At 37.7% G+C, this 16,912-nt stretch overlaps 1 protein-coding gene across 2 annotated transcripts; it reads right to left on the bottom strand.

Moving 5' to 3' along the window:
- Nucleotides 1-4,583: 4,583 nt before the first annotated feature.
- atp1b4 (ATPase Na+/K+ transporting subunit beta 4) lies at nt 4,584-13,720 on the bottom strand. Of its 2 annotated transcripts, XM_084719494.1 has the most exons (10): nt 13,639-13,720; nt 13,052-13,108; nt 12,800-12,868; nt 11,954-12,170; nt 8,064-8,192; nt 7,844-7,948; nt 7,301-7,500; nt 5,767-5,823; nt 5,588-5,680; nt 4,584-5,504 (listed from the first exon to the last, which is right to left on the bottom strand). In XM_084719494.1, the coding sequence occupies exons 3-10, from the start codon at nt 12,863-12,865 to the stop codon at nt 5,343-5,345; spliced, it is 1,029 nt and encodes a 342-aa protein (XP_084575620.1). In that variant the 5' UTR covers nt 12,866-12,868; nt 13,052-13,108; nt 13,639-13,720; the 3' UTR covers nt 4,584-5,342. The 2 variants fall into 2 exon arrangements, with proteins under 2 accessions (XP_084575620.1, XP_084575619.1); XM_084719493.1 differs by lacking the exon at nt 13,639-13,720 and having other exon boundaries at nt 13,052-13,233.
- Between the last annotated feature and the right edge of the window lie 3,192 nt (nt 13,721-16,912).

Genomic DNA, 16,912 nt, shown 5'->3' with positions numbered 1-16,912 from the left:
CAAAATGCAGTTTTCCCAAGCCCTTCTAAAGACATTGTCACAGGTGACGTGATGTAGATTTCTGCTTGATGACGTCTCTACAGATAAACTGCTGAGGTTGAGGGTTGGGAGGGGAGAGCATTAACACTTTTTGCTGACGGCTGAGTGGGTATTTAAATTTGAAAACCCCAGAAAAGAACACAGATGGAGTTGCCCTTTCAGCGTATGCTATATTTAGGATATCTTCACTGCTTTATCTTGCCTTGGGACAGGCTTTTCCAACAGGCAATCTGTGTTATATGAGCCAGAAATCATTCTGTCTTGCTCATCCAAACTCCATTGGCAAAAACAGTCATTTTTAGTCCAGAGCACAGGAGTTGCTGGTCTACCGCTGCCTCGATTTATTAATTTGTTTGTGTTATTGTGTGACTTTGGTGAATCTGTACTATCCTTGTAGAATATCAAAGTCACAAAATATCATTAACAAACTAAACGATCAGCAATGGAGGGGCAACTTCTGTGTTCTTTGAAGTAAAATAATTGATTTGGAGTTTGGTTGCATTGAAGAGAGCAACATTTGGCTCATATAACCATAGTTTCCTGTCGAAAAAAGGCTGTCTGACAGCAAAGTAAAGCAGTGAAAATATTCCAGATATACTGTACGCTTAAACTGATATTGATTTTTTTTTAGTTGGCTACAGTAAAATATGTTGCTGCTGACCCTGTCCACAGCAGCACACTGGTTAGCTTCCTACACTGGTACTCCTGCTGCTTCTCAAAACTGGGGTTGTGCTGAGCGCCATCCGCTGTAGTTAATACACTGACTATAGATCTTACACTTCAAATAACCCAAACTATCCCTTTAACCATCACATAACATAAATTAACAGCTAAATGAAACTCTACCTGTTGCACATATCACTTAATTGTAGCTTGTTGAAAGGGACACTAACTTATTATGACACTTTACCAGCATTGGGACCATTTTTTTTTTTTTGCTGTTTATTGGGGAAATGTGTGATGTTAGGTGTTTGTTTTCTGTCATTCATGTTTGGAAGATTTAAGACACATTTTCTTTAAATGTTCACCTCCCTTAAAATAATCACATTTAAATATTTTGTGAATTAATTATGATGTTGTTCCCTTATAATCTTGTGTTATTTCACAAGTCAAACACATGGATATTTTGGAGACTAAATTTAAACCTACACTGGTCACCAGAAACTAACTTGGCTTAATGTTCACTGCTTTAACAACTGAACTTGGTTAGAGTGGGATCCCTGCACCACCCTCCATATGATAGTACAGTAAAATCAACAGCACGAGCAGTTAAAGTATGAAGACGATGAGCAACATTTCTGTAGTCACACCATTTCATTTATATGATTCTCAGTTGTGTACGTTCGGTCATTCCCCCTGACAGTTTCGTGCCTTTCTGTTGTGTCTCACCTCTGAGTTGCTTGCCTGAAGCTTGTCTCCATCTGCTGAAGAATGTGATATGATGATGATGATGAGCTTGTTTAACACAAGTGGGGAACAAATTAAATAAAGTTTCGTTCTTGTTTTGTATCACTGTCATTCTTTTTAAACTGTCGGTTTTCTACTTTTTTTTTTTTTTTGCAGAACGGGACCTTCTTAGTTAAAACTGAAACTTAAGGTTAATGATTGTAAACTAAACATTCACGCAGTGTTTCGAGTCAAACTGCTGTGATTGCTCAAACTGTCTGTTCGACTTTGATCGGCGATGTGCTTTTTATAACCTGTAATGGTACACAGAGGCCTGACTCCAGCTGTTACTGGCATTCTGAAAGATATGCAAGTTTACCAGATCACACTGGTCAGTGTGGGCCCAAGTCATCACTGACACTAGTTTGAAGACACTCAACAGTTGTTGTTTGTGAAAATAATTACTGATTTTTTTTTTTTTATTTAAATCTCTTCTGACCTTATTAAATCCCAACATGTAGAAAAGTACTGAATTATAACCTTTCCCTTTGTCATAAACAGGAAAAAAGGCTTAGAGTGCATAAAGTTTGGACTCTGGACCAATGGAAAAAGGTCATGTGGTCTGATGAGTCCAGATTTACCCTGTTCCAGAGTGATAGGGGCATCAGGGTAAAAAAGGGAGGTAGAAGTGAATGAAGTGATGCACCCATTATGCCTAGAGCCTCTCGTACAAGCCTGTGTGGGCAGTGTTATGGTCTGGTGTTGCTTCAGTTGGTCAGGTCGAGGTTCAGCAACCATATGTGCCCAAAAAATGAGTTCAGCTCAGAACCTGAATATACTGAATGAGCAGCTTTTTACGTCAGTGGATTTTTTCTTCCCTGATGGCACGGCCATATTCCAAGATGACAACGGCAGGATTCATCGGGTCCAAAAAGTGAAAGAGTGGTTCAGGGAGCATGAGACATCATTTTCACACATGGACTGGAGTCCAGACCTTAACTCCACTGAGAACCTTTGGGATGTGCTGGAGAAGACTTTATGCAGCAGTCTGACTCTCCCATCATCAATACAACATCTTGGTGAAAAATTAATGCAACTCTGGATAGAAATAAATGTTGTGGCACTGCATAAACCTATTGAAATGATGCCATGGTGAATGCATGCCATAATCAAAGCTAACTTTTTTTTTTTGGCCAGGCGTGTGTTTATGTATAAAGCTTTGTTAATAGCCGTGCTATGAACACAGTCTGTTGATCAGTCCACCACTTTGGTCCAGAATGAAGTCTCTCAACAGCAGCTGGATGGATAGACCTTTTTCAATATTGTATATATTGAAATTGTGTTGAAATAGTAGGGTGAAGAGATTTTACCAGTGATACTAATTAAGGTCCTGTTCAGTTAATGTAGCCAAGCCTTTAATCACAAAAGCAACACCTTGACTCCATTTGACCCGAATGTAACAAAACCTTGATCAGTATTGTTAGTAACAGTGACCAGATAAAAATGGATGAAGTATTGGAATGGTATTAGATGAACCTGTCACAGAAAATTTAGAGAAAAATCTGAATATCAATCTCATTATTTGTGTCATTTTTAACATCTTTTTCACAGATTTCCGTTAAGCTGTAGGAACTTGCAAAAGCACTAAGATATTTTTTTATCTGAAATTCCTCCCACAGAGGCGGCTGCACTCTGGGTCATTGAAACAGGTTGAATTACATCAACAATCTGTATTTATGATAGCTTAGATAGTGCAACAGACAAGTACAGTTATGGCCTACATAAATTATTTGATTAGAATATTTTCATGGAAACATGTTCATATTATCTATTACTATAATTGTTCATTTTGGGACAGTAGGCCAGGATTCGGGAATAACTCCTTGTAATTAAGGACTGTCTTACCTTTTCATGACATCTGGTCACACTAGTAACCCCTGTATTAACCCTATCACATGTAAAAATTGCCATGATATTTAGAGCAGTAATTCATGCTCTGTCATGCTGCTGTCATCATCAATGCTTTGTTCAGATATCTAAAAAATTAAACTTACATTCCCATCATACAACTGAGGATATGATAAGATCAATAAAGGATTATCTTACAGTCAGCTGCTAATCAGCAAATGTTACCGTGCTAACAAACTAACCTAAGATGACCTAAGCAATTTTAAGTCTTATTACATCAAATAATGATATATTTCATGTATTATAGGTAATATAGGCTATGCATGAACAACATGTAGTCTGCATTCCCCTTGTTAGACCTCTATTTAACAAACCAGTAAAAGAAATCCGAATACACTTATGTGTGAAAGTAAAAATCACTTTTGGGACAGTGGCTGTTCAAAGTGGTTAACACTTTACAATAAGGGTACAAATCATATACTTAATGTAATGCATAACTCACGATGAATAAATGCAGAATGTATCATAAACTCTTGCTACTAACAATTGCATGTGATTAGTTCACACTTAAAAGATCATCAGTAAAGAAATGTTCATTCAGTTACTTCATACACTAATTGCTTACAATCAAATTAGCTGGATTCCAGTTACACAGAAGTTTATTGCAGATCCACACATTTGCTCAGCCTCTCTGAAAGCAGAACAGTTCCTGTGAGTTTCTGGTCGTCAGATGTAAACATTTATATAATAAACATAAAGTTAGATAAACTTTTATGTAACTGAAATCCAGCCAATTTGATCTCATATCATAATGTATGAATTAACTAAATTAACATTCCTAAATGAATGACCCAGTGTGAACTCACTACAAAGTTATTGTGACTTCATCATTTGTTAGTGCTGAGCAGAAGGATTTCAAGATGCATCCTGCATTAAATCACCATAAGTAGTGCATTAAAGAGTTTAACAGTAACTATATAAACTCTACTATTTGTAGTATTCTTCTCAAAATTAATTGTGTTGAAAGTTTTCAAAAAATATGTAAAAAAAAAAAAAAAGTTTTTGTAGACTATCAGCCCCACGTGGAAGAAAACTTACAGTACATACCAGAACATTGTATTTATTATAAGAACTATAATAGGAATAAATACAACATTGATACCAAGTTTAGTAGCACAGTTCAGGCAGGATTAATACTATCACACAAGTTATATATATATATATTTTAAATGGTACAGACCTTTGACAAATTATTTCACAGTACAGTATGTCTCTTTATTGATCAGTCTTGTGTAGTATTTCATTTTCAAAAGCAAACATTTTTACAAAAGAAGGCAAGGAGTGGCTTGTGATGCTTTATCATAAATGTATAATACTGCTCTATTCAACAAAAATATAGTAATAGTGTATTTGCAGTCATTTATTATCTTTTTACTGTGTAAGTACAGTACAAGTCCTGCTTTCAGTGTTTGCATGATAGTTCTTTGAATTCTTACAATATACATGTTTGAAAAATATAATGCAAAACAAATTAGTACACTTTATCACACAAAACATGTGCACACAAAACAAAAATCTAACCTGATAAAACAATATTTCTAGTCGCCTATTAATGTTTTAAGTCATAATTGGATTTGCATAGCCAGAAATGCTAACTATTGGGCAGAGAGTGTAATTTAGTTTGATTAATGTTCGCTAATCATTACAAAATGTCAGAAATTGAATTGAAACTCACTACACACTCGTCCTGTGCTCAGCACTGTTTGTTGTGGGTGCAGGTGCCAGTAGCACGCTCAGGGTACAAAGATACAACAGAAACACAAGACAAAATATCTACTTCTTGAGGAATTTGTTTCACAGCAGAAGACATGGATATTTAAGTGAAAGATGAGGAGAGGGAAATTACATATTTCATGGAAAATAATATTTCAACATAATTCTTTTTTTTTTCTTCTTGTACATTTTCCTGCCTCATGGTCACTGGGGCATCCTGCCGGCAGCAGATATCTTTACGCTCCGACCTCCAGGGAGAAGGTCACACTGCCCAGGTAGCGGTCAGTGGGTGAATCGTTAATGATGCCCTTTCCGTTCAGTTTGCATTGTACTTGGATGTGAGCGTCGTACTGCAGTCCCGCAAAACGCACAGCCACCACTGGCGAGGAGTAGTTTACCTGAGGACGAGACAGGACGGCGTTACAAATAAAGTCGTCTGAATAACTCTGCAGTTTTTCTCAGTGATCAAACTCTCACTCACATGTCTGAGCTTCCCATAGTATGGATAGTACTTCAGGTCAAAAAAGCTTTTAGGGAAAAACTGGATTTCTCCCAAAGCTTCCGGAGGTCCTTTCTGAAAGAAGAAGCTAGCGTTATTATTATTATCTTGACATGATTAGGACATTTTTTAAAGACATGAGAGTGTTTTGTTTACTTTACCTTGATTCCACAAGTCACATTTATTGGTTTGCCCTGGCCAGGTAAGTAACCAAGAATCTATTGAAAAGTAAGAATAGTATGAAAAAAGTGTGCAAACAAAACGAACTCTCCAACCTTATTTCTTTTATATATTTTTTGTTTTCCATGTCTTCAAACTGAACTCCAAAATATGTTTAGTTAATATTTATTTCACTGTTAACACTGTGATACAGTAAGCAGGAGTTTCTCACATTGTCTTACTGTCAACAAACAATGAAATGACAATTAATAATGCTGACTAATCATTATTAGTAATGCTATTGATTGATTGAAGTGATAGTGCTTGACATTTTTTCTCATGTGGTTAACTTTACAATAACCATAATTCATGGTACGTTATTGTTAATTAAACTTGATTAATAGTTTTAAATATATTTAATAGTTTTACTGTCAACAACAATGAAATCATAATAAAAAATATTTCTGTTAGTAAAGCTATAATTTTTGTTGTTTTATCATTAGTTTGTTTAACATAAAACAAAAATTAAATGAGGCAACACTTATATATAATAACCATCATTAATACATTTATAGTTAATTCAACTTTAGTAATAGTTATTTTACTGTTAATGAACAATGAAATGATAATTAATACCATTTCAAAATTCTTAATGCCATTGATTGATTGAAATGAGATTGTTTGAGATGTTTTTGTTATGTGTGCAACACTAAAAATAATAACAAAATATAATATAATTCATGTTATGTTACAGTACACCTTTTAGCATTTAAAGCATTTAAAATGTATATTGTTTTACTGATGAGAAGAAATAACAAGAGTGTATGAATTCCCTCTAAATGCACTTATTTTGTCTCATGTATGAAGTAGGCTAAAAAAATCCCATGTTGTTTTCTTGATAAGAGAATATAAAAACAATAAGATGGCCTGAGATCTCCGCCTAAATGAACTTATCATTTCTAAAGTTTTAACATGTGAATATGTTTTCAATTAGGCATCAAGATAATATACTGTGAAGCAGAAATGGTCAGGAATGTTCATTTATGCAAGAATTAAGTCTTTCCAGAATTTATTAAGGCTTATAGTGAATTGGGTCGTGATGGTTTGTCATTTTTAAAAAGTGGCTCCCCTGGAAACCAATGTTCTAGGGTGCCTTTTTAGTGGATAAAACACAATGCAATATGGGCATTATACATGCAACAAAATTATTTGGTCTTTATGTGCCTCTACATGGTTAAATTGTTAATTAATCCCTGTGTGGTTTTATCATAGAGGTCTAGTAGCTGTTGTATTTTAAGTCACATAATAGTTACCACTCACTGTGTTAACTAAGACAAAATGTAGTGCACTTCATGTGTCTTTATGCCCTCCCTGAAATGGCCACAAGATGTCACCCACTGAGGAACCTGTGAGCTTCAACAGTGCGGTAACACAATGAGGACTGTCTGTTTTATCTTCCTTCTTTTGTTTTTTTAATGCTGATGTATATAATTTAACATGCACTGTTTTTTAGGTTGTGACTGACAATCATCTTACCCGGTTCATTCGAAGGAGGATGCATGGCTTTCCCTGAGAGTAGCCATAATGGGGGTCCTGCAGCCCCGAACAGTCCTCCAACCAGGACCTCTTAAACTGACACGCTTTCCGCTCTGCGCTCTCCTCCAAGTCGTCCTGCATGAAGTATCTGTCCTGTGAACAGCGAATATTCTTCCTGTCCTGAGCGCCATCGTTGTACGCTGAAAATGGAGAGCAGAGAGAAAGAGCGAAGCAGAGAGGGAGGGTGAGGAGGGCATAAATAAACCCTGGCTACTGTGGTGCCCTGCCAGGCTCAGGCCTCTGATTAAGGAAGCTTGACAAAAGCGGGGCGTGAAAAAAAAAAAACATTGAATGGTTGCACTCTGCCCACAAAGAGGCTTCCCTTCCCAGCATGCCCTGCAAGAACCAAATGGAAAAAGGGGACAAAGGTAGTGAAGATGAGGATTAACTCGTTGCGTGCCCACTTCGTTTTAAACAAACTCAACAACCTCATCAGACCCCCCTACACTTTAACTTTATCTCCCACAATCCCTCCTGACTCACGTCTTAGATATTCATCCATCGACCTCGCGTACTTCTTCCAGGATTTGCGATCGGAGGCGTTGAAGGCGATCTCGTGGCCTTCTAGGTGTGGGGCCATCGTCATACCTGCCAGTGGAGACGCAGAGACAGTCAACTGTGCTGAGACTCCAGTAGAAGCAACAGACAGAGGTGACAGTGGAGGACGCAGTGGAGGGGTTTGAGAGTTTGGGGTTATATTTACCTGGTGGCATCACTCTATCGTTGAAGGTCGGATGGTAGGGACTAATAGACCACATGAGGCAAAACAAACAGCCGCCAAACATGGCTGCCAGAAACATATAAAGTGCAGCATAGAAGAGAAGGATGAGGCCTGAAAGAGGAGTGAAAAACAGAGTTTTAAGACTGAATATGTCTAATAATTGTTTCCAAACTTCTCCATGCCAAGGCCTCCGAAATAAAAATTAATAATTACTTTTTACAATAATTACTTTTTAGATTACATATATACATTATAAATTATATTTTATGATAGTAAACATAGTAATAATTCATGCCCGACCAATATTGGACTTTTGAGGCTGTTGGTAATTTTAAAGTGTAAAAAATTTCTGATATTGATACATCGGCCGATACTCTATGTACAGAATATAATGTTAAGAATATAGAATATCTACTTAAGCACACATTTGCACAATTTTGCATTGATTTCTCAAAAGTGGTTAAGACTTGTGACAAAGACACTTCATGGGGGCAGGATATTTCACAGAAAACACAAATTGAGCACAATCTGTGTATGTATTAAACCTGAATTAAGAAAATGGATTAAATATACACACAATGCTGCCTACAAAGCAAAATAAATAAATAGATAAAATAAAGTAAAACAATCTGCATTAAATTCTGTTAAAAATAAAAGTTTTCATATTGGTGCATATCAAACATATATGCTGATATCAATAAAGACCGGTGTAGCTGTGTTCAGCCAATATCAAACAATATTATTGGCCATAATATTGGCTGGAGTTAAGAAAAAAATCATAATAAAACAATAATTTTATTTTTACATTTTCTTTCTTTTCTTTTTTTTCTGTTTTTGTTAGCATTGTCTTTAACCTTCCTTTCAATTTGCCCCGACTTTAAAAATCTAAAACTAAACTAATAAATCCCCACTGAGTAGGTTTTTAGATATAAAGTTACATTAGTTTAGGATAACTTCAATCAATCAATGATGATTAATGACAAACTTAAAAAAGTGTGTGTCCAGGCTGCCTTAAAAATTTAAGTTGACTGAATTTGAAAAGACAAGTTGAGGTAACTTTTAAAGATTCAAAACAAATGAACTTTTCTCATCAAATAAACTTGAAATGAATTACTCAGTTGTACATGAAAACATGTTCAGTGAGCTTAATATATTAAGTCCAACCAACAACTCTTCAGTCACACTGACAAACTAACATTTATAATATATCATAATTGGTTAAAAAACTAATTCAATACTAAACTTCATCATGGCACACAGTGTTTTCATAATAGTGAAAACAAGCAACCATTCAAGTTTTCATCATATATGTTTTCTTCTATACTACTGTAAATACAGAAGGGACGTAGGAGAGTTTTAACTCCCACGCAATGCATGCTAGGATACAATATGTAAGCTCTGCTGCTAGGTGTCTCTCTCACATTAAAACAGTAACAAAAGACGTAGTTTGATGATGTCACGAAGTAGCATGGGATCATGGGAGTTGTTTTCTTTATCGTTAAACAACCGCCAAAGTTGAAACTATCTGACATGACTCAAGTGCGAGGTAATATTAAAGTTATGTTGTGTTATGTTTAGTCACGTACGCTGACTTCCTTACTCACTCTGACATATCCGACTTATCCTGTGTTAGAGGTTATAGCAACTAACAACTAGCTAGCAGTGGCTAACTAGTTGCCTTAAAGAAATTATGGATTTCTCTGGGTTTGATAATACAAGTACACAACTTGACAAAATATGTAACATCTGTCCGCATTTTCTGACATCTTAATGTGGAAATGTTACATGTTATATCTTTAAGAAACTTAATTTAATGAATTGATTGAACTCTGTACATTCATTCAACCTGTCATTTTAAATCAAAAGCCTCTGAAGAAGTTCAGAAGTCTTCTAAAAATAATTTGAAATTTTAAGTTAAATTAACTTGAATGAATGAAACCTGTATATTTACATGAGGTTAATGAAAAAATATGAGTTGATATTTTACAGTGTAGAAATTACAATAAATCAAAATGGGCAACCCTATTTCTTCCCTTATTGATGCAACTTCCCAAAAAAAGTGATAGAATTTAAAATATTCTATTTCTTTTTTTGTTGCGGACCCTCTACAACCCTCACATGGGACCCCTGTCGGTTCCTGGACCTCTGTTTGAAAACAACAGTCTTGAAAAAGTTAGTGTCTGAGCTGCCTTTGATGACTGAATTTCAAAAGATAAGCTCAGGCAATTTAATAATGACTCAAAACAAATAAACTTTTCTTGCCAAATAAACTTGATATTAATTCAGTTGTACTTGAGAAAACATGTTCAGCGAGCTCAAGATATCCAGATGAACCAACAGCTGTTCAGTCACTCTGACAAAAAGTGTATAAATTACAGTCAATAAAAACAGGCAACTCTATTTCTTCCCTTGTTGTCCTAAATTACACTTGTTAAATATTATTTTCCACCATTTGGTGGGGACCCCTGTTGGTCCCTGGACCCCACTTTGAAAACCAGTGGTTTACATAACAGACACTTCTCAATAGATTATCTCTCAGATCTGAGTGGAGAAAAGCAATGAACCATAAAGAATTTCCACTTTTGCTCAGACAGTGAGGTTTGTCTGCACTCCAGCTACTGTCTCTGATCAGGATGGTCACTAATTTGTTTACTTATACAAAAGCACCATCCTCCCTTCATGTGTGGATCTGCAAATAACTCCACTGGTTTTGCTCTAAAATCCACTGTACTGAATGTGACCTATCATTGTTCTGTAATTTTCAATTAACAGTCCATTAGCAACTAATCAAGCCAAACGTGCCCTACATGAAATGGCTTTTGCTGTGCGGGCAATTTCACAGGGGACTAGCTGCAGCCAGCCTTGCGTCCCCAGAGCCACAAAGGCCTTTCTGTTTGAGCTCAGTGAGAATTCTCCCAGCTGTCCTTTCACTCAGGAACACAGTGAACCTCCGGTTGCCATCGTAGTGAAGGTCTTTTGCAGCCTTAGAGGCCCGGCCAGCTCCAAGGAGCCCCAATCACCCCACTCTGGTATTGTGTCCTCTCTCTTACACACTCGTCTCACAGGACACACACAGCACAGACTTCAACTCGGGGGCCTTTCTTCCTCAGATACATGGGCCCCACTCCTCCTCCTCAAGTGTGCACACACTGGTTATGCAGCTGAAACGAGCTAGGACGCAGCGTTTCAGCTTATGCACGTTAACACACACTTTCTCTTGGATATTCTGCTCTCAGCTGGATCATGTTTGTGGCATTGTGTACAGTGGAGCTGAGGGGAGGGGGCTCAGTAGTGTCACATGGCAACTACCCTGGAATACCAAGAGGCTGCTCCATCATCATTGACTCAACAAACTCGTCCAGTCTGCCAAAAAGAAAAAAGTTTCACCAAGAGCTCAATTTGGCAGAGACAAGAGCATCTCTAAGTGTTTCACTGCAACTGAGAGGCCGTACGCATGTTAAGTTCAGCCATGAGGTCGCCAAGGCTTTGGGAAAGAGGCTGTGGAGAGCATGGTAAGATGTAGAGGAATGTGATTCCTGGCCAATGCGAGGCCTGGAACAGTGCGCTCCCGCTGGGGATACGTCCCCAGGCAGTCTGTTTTTGTCAGGACACTCTGAATTGTCCATGCACCTATGTAAACATTGAGCATAAGGACACACACACACACTTGAGTCACTGGACTGTGGAGACATTTCTCATCCTCTAAACTATCCCTGAGTGCATCTTTAAAAACAATCAAGCACAATATGTGATTCATCTGCAACATGCTCGACTTTAGTAATTATTGGACACATGCAGTAAAGAATTAAGTACTTTTGCACTGATGCAAACCCACACCCCAACAACACAGAACCTGTCTTTCTTCAACTCACTCCAGCTCTTTCCAGAGCGACCCATGAATTCGTTGGTCTCTGCATTCCACAGGTACGTCTTCAGGTCGTCTATCTTCTGGTGCAGCGTCCTCTTGGGTAATGGCCTGCGCTTCCATCTCTCAAAGTTCAGGTCTTCCTGCTCTAGCGGCTGGTGCTCGGCCAACTCCTCCTGCTCTTCCTCCAGCTCTTGGCCATGTTTGAGTATCACTTTGTGAGGCTGGTGGAAAGAAGAAGAAGAGAAAAAGCCCTCACCACACATATTCTCTCAACTGCTGACGCTCTGCGGTGGACCTATTTTTGTTTTTTTCTTTTTCAAATCTGCTGCAGTAAAAAAAATGGCATGCCTTCTGCTCCGAGTATGACCGATGATATAAACTGCCAGAGAGTGCTCTGCATATTAATGAACATCGCACTGCTGGTCCTGTCCCCCTGTTTCTGCAAATTATAAACCCGCTGGTGACCTTTGTGGCACTCGTTGGGAGAGCTGACCTCCTCTGAGTGGACCCTCCTGCTTGGAGCAGCAGCTGCAGACAGCAGAGCTGGAGGGTCACTCTGACGAGCCAGATGTTACTCACTGACTCTCAGCATCCACACACAGGACAGGACACACAGATCCCAGAGGAACCACAGGACACTGCATTTTGTGAGAGTTTGGCCTTTAAGACAATCTGCTAAAACGCTGTTGTGAGCTTTGTAAAAACCACTTGATTTTTGAGTTAATTACAACTGCTTTGTTTATTAAAATGACATTCAGTGCTACAGGAAAATATGCTTTAATTGTATTAATATCTGCTTGAATAAAGTGATTAGAAAGTTAAATGTTTTCTATTTAATTTCAGCACTTACAAGACTTGGTGGATGGTTTTTAAGGAGCATCTCTTCAGCTCCTCCCTCTGTGGAACTGGGCTCCATATTCTTCACACAAAGACAGAAAAGAGGTACTTGACATACCAATCACATCTATAATGCTATTGAAGTAAAGCAACACAACTTTACATCAAGTTAAACAACTTTTCCAAAACTTTTCACAACTGGAAAAAGCTGGAAATAATTACTGCAGATGTAACAAATATAGTATCAATGTAAGTTCTGACATACCTGAAGTTTTCTTTGCAATAAAAACGCGGATTTTTATGTAGAAAGCCCTCTTGATCCCTGGAGGAAAAAATAATGTTTGTCAAAAAGTGTTTGGGGATTTCATTAGAAAGTTTTAGGCACCGGGTTTGGAGAACCTCCTTCAACTAGGCGCGCATCATAGTGAATGAACGCTGGACAGGACAGAGAAAAACTGGGGGTGGGATACAAAGTGCTTTTTTTTGGTCCCAGAGACGTTTTGGCAGCGACCTGGACCACAGAACTGCATTCTGTACACGCACACCATCACCCATTGTCTGCTAAGCTGGGCTAAAGACTGAATCAGAGCCTGAATACAATATTTATAGCTTATCCCAACACAAGACGCTGTTGTCAATCACTCCAGGGCTGCATACTGTACGTGCACAAAGAAACGCGGATAATTAAGGTGATTTCCCCCTAATCTTTTTAATTATTTGTTAAATATTTAACATGGCACAAACGCACCATAAATATAATATCCGTCAACAGGTGTTGATCCTGCACATGCATGCACACTAATCCAGTTAAACCTCCGCAAGAAGAGTCTTGTCGTAGGAACAACTGCTCACCATAGGCTTCCCTCTGCTTAAGTTCAAGTAGTCTTCATCCCTGAGTCTGACCCCATCTGCACTCCGGTCACGTAACGCTCCGTTACCCCATGTAAAAGTGGGGGAGAGGGGGGACTTTGAGGCTGTCTTTTTTTTTTTTTTTCCCCTTCTTCTTCTTTTACATGAAAAGACAAATTGCGTCATGGAAAAAATCTGTTCTTTGAGATTTGCGCGGCAAAACGTGCACGTGTTAGTGTGTGTGTTTATTTGTGTGTGTTTTACAGTGAAGGCCAGTGACTCACTACAAAAGAAAATGTTGGGATAAGCAAAAATCACCAGAACATTTTGAATGGAAGCATTAACTTCCTGCACGCTGCACTGTAATAAAAAAACAGACAGTAATTTAGTGAAATCTCTTCTCATTAACTTACACTGTAAAAACTAAAGAGTTGAGAAAACTCAAAATTTCAATTATAGATTTCTGAGATTTCAGCATGTTACATTTTTGAAAAGGTTTTACCAAATAATCATGATTTGTTGAGATAATTTACTTTTCTTAATTCGATTCTTAGATTATTTAGATAAATTTAAAAGTTTAGGTTTTGCATTTCAATTTTTTTGTGTACTTAGACTACCTTATCTGAGTTCTGTTCCTCCTCTTAAATGCAGGTTCAGTTTTCTTCTTTATTTATTATTTTCCCCCTTTTTATTTATTTAGTATATGAACATTTATTTATCTTTGTTATGTAATTATTTTTCTTTATTTGAAAAATTATCATTTCCTTTCCAATGTATTTATTATTGATCCTGTTCAATCCTGAGTACAATGCTTTAATCCTTATAAGGTATACACATATCATTTGCTATATATCGCTGAATGTGCAGTGTGATTATGTTATAATCTTTTTATATTATGAAAATGAGCACTGATATCACAGTATACTGTATGTAAGACTTTCTTTGGCTCAATAAAACATGTTTGAAACAACAAATATTGTTGCATAAACTCATCAAAGTGAAAGTGAATAATGCAGTGGTTCCCGGACTGGGAAACTCAAAAATCTAGTCAAGGCAGTTGATTTGAAATGATGATTTTTGTGCCTTTTTTGTTCCATTGTAAGTATACAAGTTTTGTTTAATCAAGTTACTATTTAAACCTTCAGAACTTACAAACATGAGTTCTTCTAACATGAAGTTTTTATTTTTGTAAATTATGTTTTTGGGCTTTTCTTGCCTTTATTTGATAGTACAACTGAAGAGAAGACAGGAAAGGGGGGTGAATAGAGAGGGGATGACACGCAGCAAAGGGCTGCAGGCAGGAGTCCAACCAGCGGCTGCTGCAGAGAACTGATAGCTTTCATACATGGAGCAGACGCCCCAACTACCAACTGACGCTACCAACTGAGCTAAACCCCTAACATGAAGTCTTTTGACTTGAAATGAGTTGAATGAATGTACTATACAGCGTTCAATCAACTCATTAAATTAAGTTTCTAAAGAAACATTCATTCATTCATTCATTCATTCATTTTCTGTAACCACTTATTCCGTAAGGGTCGCGGGGAGTCTATCCCAGCTGACATTGGGCGAGAGGCGGGGTTCACCCTGGACAAGTCGCCAGTTCATCGCAGGGCTGACACATAGAGACAGACAACCACTCACACTCACATTCACAACTACGGGCAATTTAGAGTCACCAGTTAACCTAGCATGCATGTCTTTGGACTGTGGGAGGAAGCCGGAGACACAGGGAGAACATGCAAACTCCACACAGAAAGGCCCTGCCCCAGCAAGCCAGGGGATCGAACTCAGGACCTTCTTGCTGCACTGCACCATCGTGCCGCCCCTAAAGAAACATGATCAGCATATTAGTAACCTTCCCAGCATGCATTGTTTGAGACCCTGCTGTTTCATAGTTCGCAGAAACTAATACGAAAGTGAGTATTTAAGTTTGAGTTCCTACCCTCTTACACTTGAAACTTACTAAATTCACTGGGAGCAGTTTCACATTTTGTCTTTGTGCTGACACAAAGTAGCTCCAACAGGAGCAGCTGCAGCTGTAAGTTCTCTGTGTCAAATGAAGAACTGACTTTTCAGATGATGAAAATGTAAAAGGAAATCAAAGTTGTTTCTAAGGTTACTTTATTTGTCTTGCTTTGGAGAAATCTGCCTTGGATAAAGGGAAAAAGTTGCATCAACCAGACATTACTGTATAAAAAACAATAAGTAAGATCATTGAACAGGTCACACATAGGACCAGTTTTCAAACATAAAAAACAGCTGGAATAAAAACCTAAAATCCCTCCATACTGCTTGTCTGGTGTAATCCAAGTCTCCTAAAGTCCAAACAGTCCATTTGTACACTGTGACAACACACACAGTTCAGACAGTGTGTATGTGAATGTGAACATGACTCCAGGCTAAGGCCCTATAGTGAAAATTCAGGCTAAAAACATGGTGTAAATAACATTTTTTTTTTTGTCAACTTGGCATGTTGGGACTTTGATTACACCAGACAAGCAGTGTGGAGCCATTTTATGTTTCTATTCTGTTGCTTTTTACATTTGAAAACTGGTCACCATTCACTTCCATTTTCCATTCTGCAACACTGTTTTCCTTTGAAACTCCAGCAGTGTTTTGAGGTTTAAAAACTAAACCCAACCTTCACCCTGCATGAGGGTTAGTAGATAATGACTGAATTTACATTTTTGGGTGAACTATCCCTTTAAAGGGCATCTGTGTTTCAGTCTGTCCTCCACTCTTTGCCCATTACTAAGTTAAACTGAGAGAGGAATGAATGAGTGTCTGTAGCAGTTCTGTTTACACAAATGGACCTTATACCTCCTCCCAGAGTTCATTAATAGTTAATAATACAGTTAATAATACATTCATACAGTCGTTAATGTTCATCATAGTGACTGATGAGTTGTTGGTTAATTTTAAATATCTTAAGTTTATCTAATGTTTTCTCAATCACAACTGAATCAAGTTTATTTGACTATGAAAGTTTAATTATTTGAATCATTACAAAATGACCTCAATTTGTCTTTCTTAGGTTAAAAAAGTGTTTATTTTTACAGTGTATGCATTGTCCCTTCAAAGAGTTATATGTGAATTTGTGCAGGGTGAGCTCCATGGCTGGGTTAATCTGCCAGGCGAGGGCTCCAGAGCACAAATGAGCTGAGCTCCCGTTAACCCCATGTTCATCCCAGTGTCTGTGCATGTGCAGTTTTCTCCGTGCTGGAATACTATTATCACCAGGGATGTACGCTCTCCTGCACACCCAACAAAAGTA

This window comes from Lutjanus erythropterus, chromosome 5, assembly GCF_056507025.1.
Source record: "Lutjanus erythropterus isolate fLutEry1 chromosome 5, fLutEry1.hap2, whole genome shotgun sequence".
Lineage (NCBI taxonomy): Eukaryota > Metazoa > Chordata > Actinopteri > Lutjaniformes > Lutjanidae > Lutjanus > Lutjanus erythropterus.
The sequence above is the reverse complement of the archived record's forward strand: the minus strand, read 5'-3'. Positions and strand labels throughout refer to the sequence as shown.

What these genes read in the sequence shown, in the direction of transcription:
- atp1b4 (XM_084719494.1), bottom strand. Translation starts at nt 12,865, where the DNA reads ATGGAGCCCAGTTCCACAGAGGGAGGAGCTGAAGAGATGCTCCTTAAA. An exon ending in AAAACCATCCACCAAGTCTT is followed by an intron (nt 12,171 to 12,799) that starts GTAAGTGCTGAA and finishes TCTTTCCACCAG; the next exon opens with CCTCACAAAGTGATACTCAA. An exon ending in ACTATGGGAAGCTCAGACAT is followed by an intron (nt 5,505 to 5,587) that starts GTGAGTGAGAGT and finishes TCTCGTCCTCAG; the next exon opens with GTAAACTACTCCTCGCCAGT.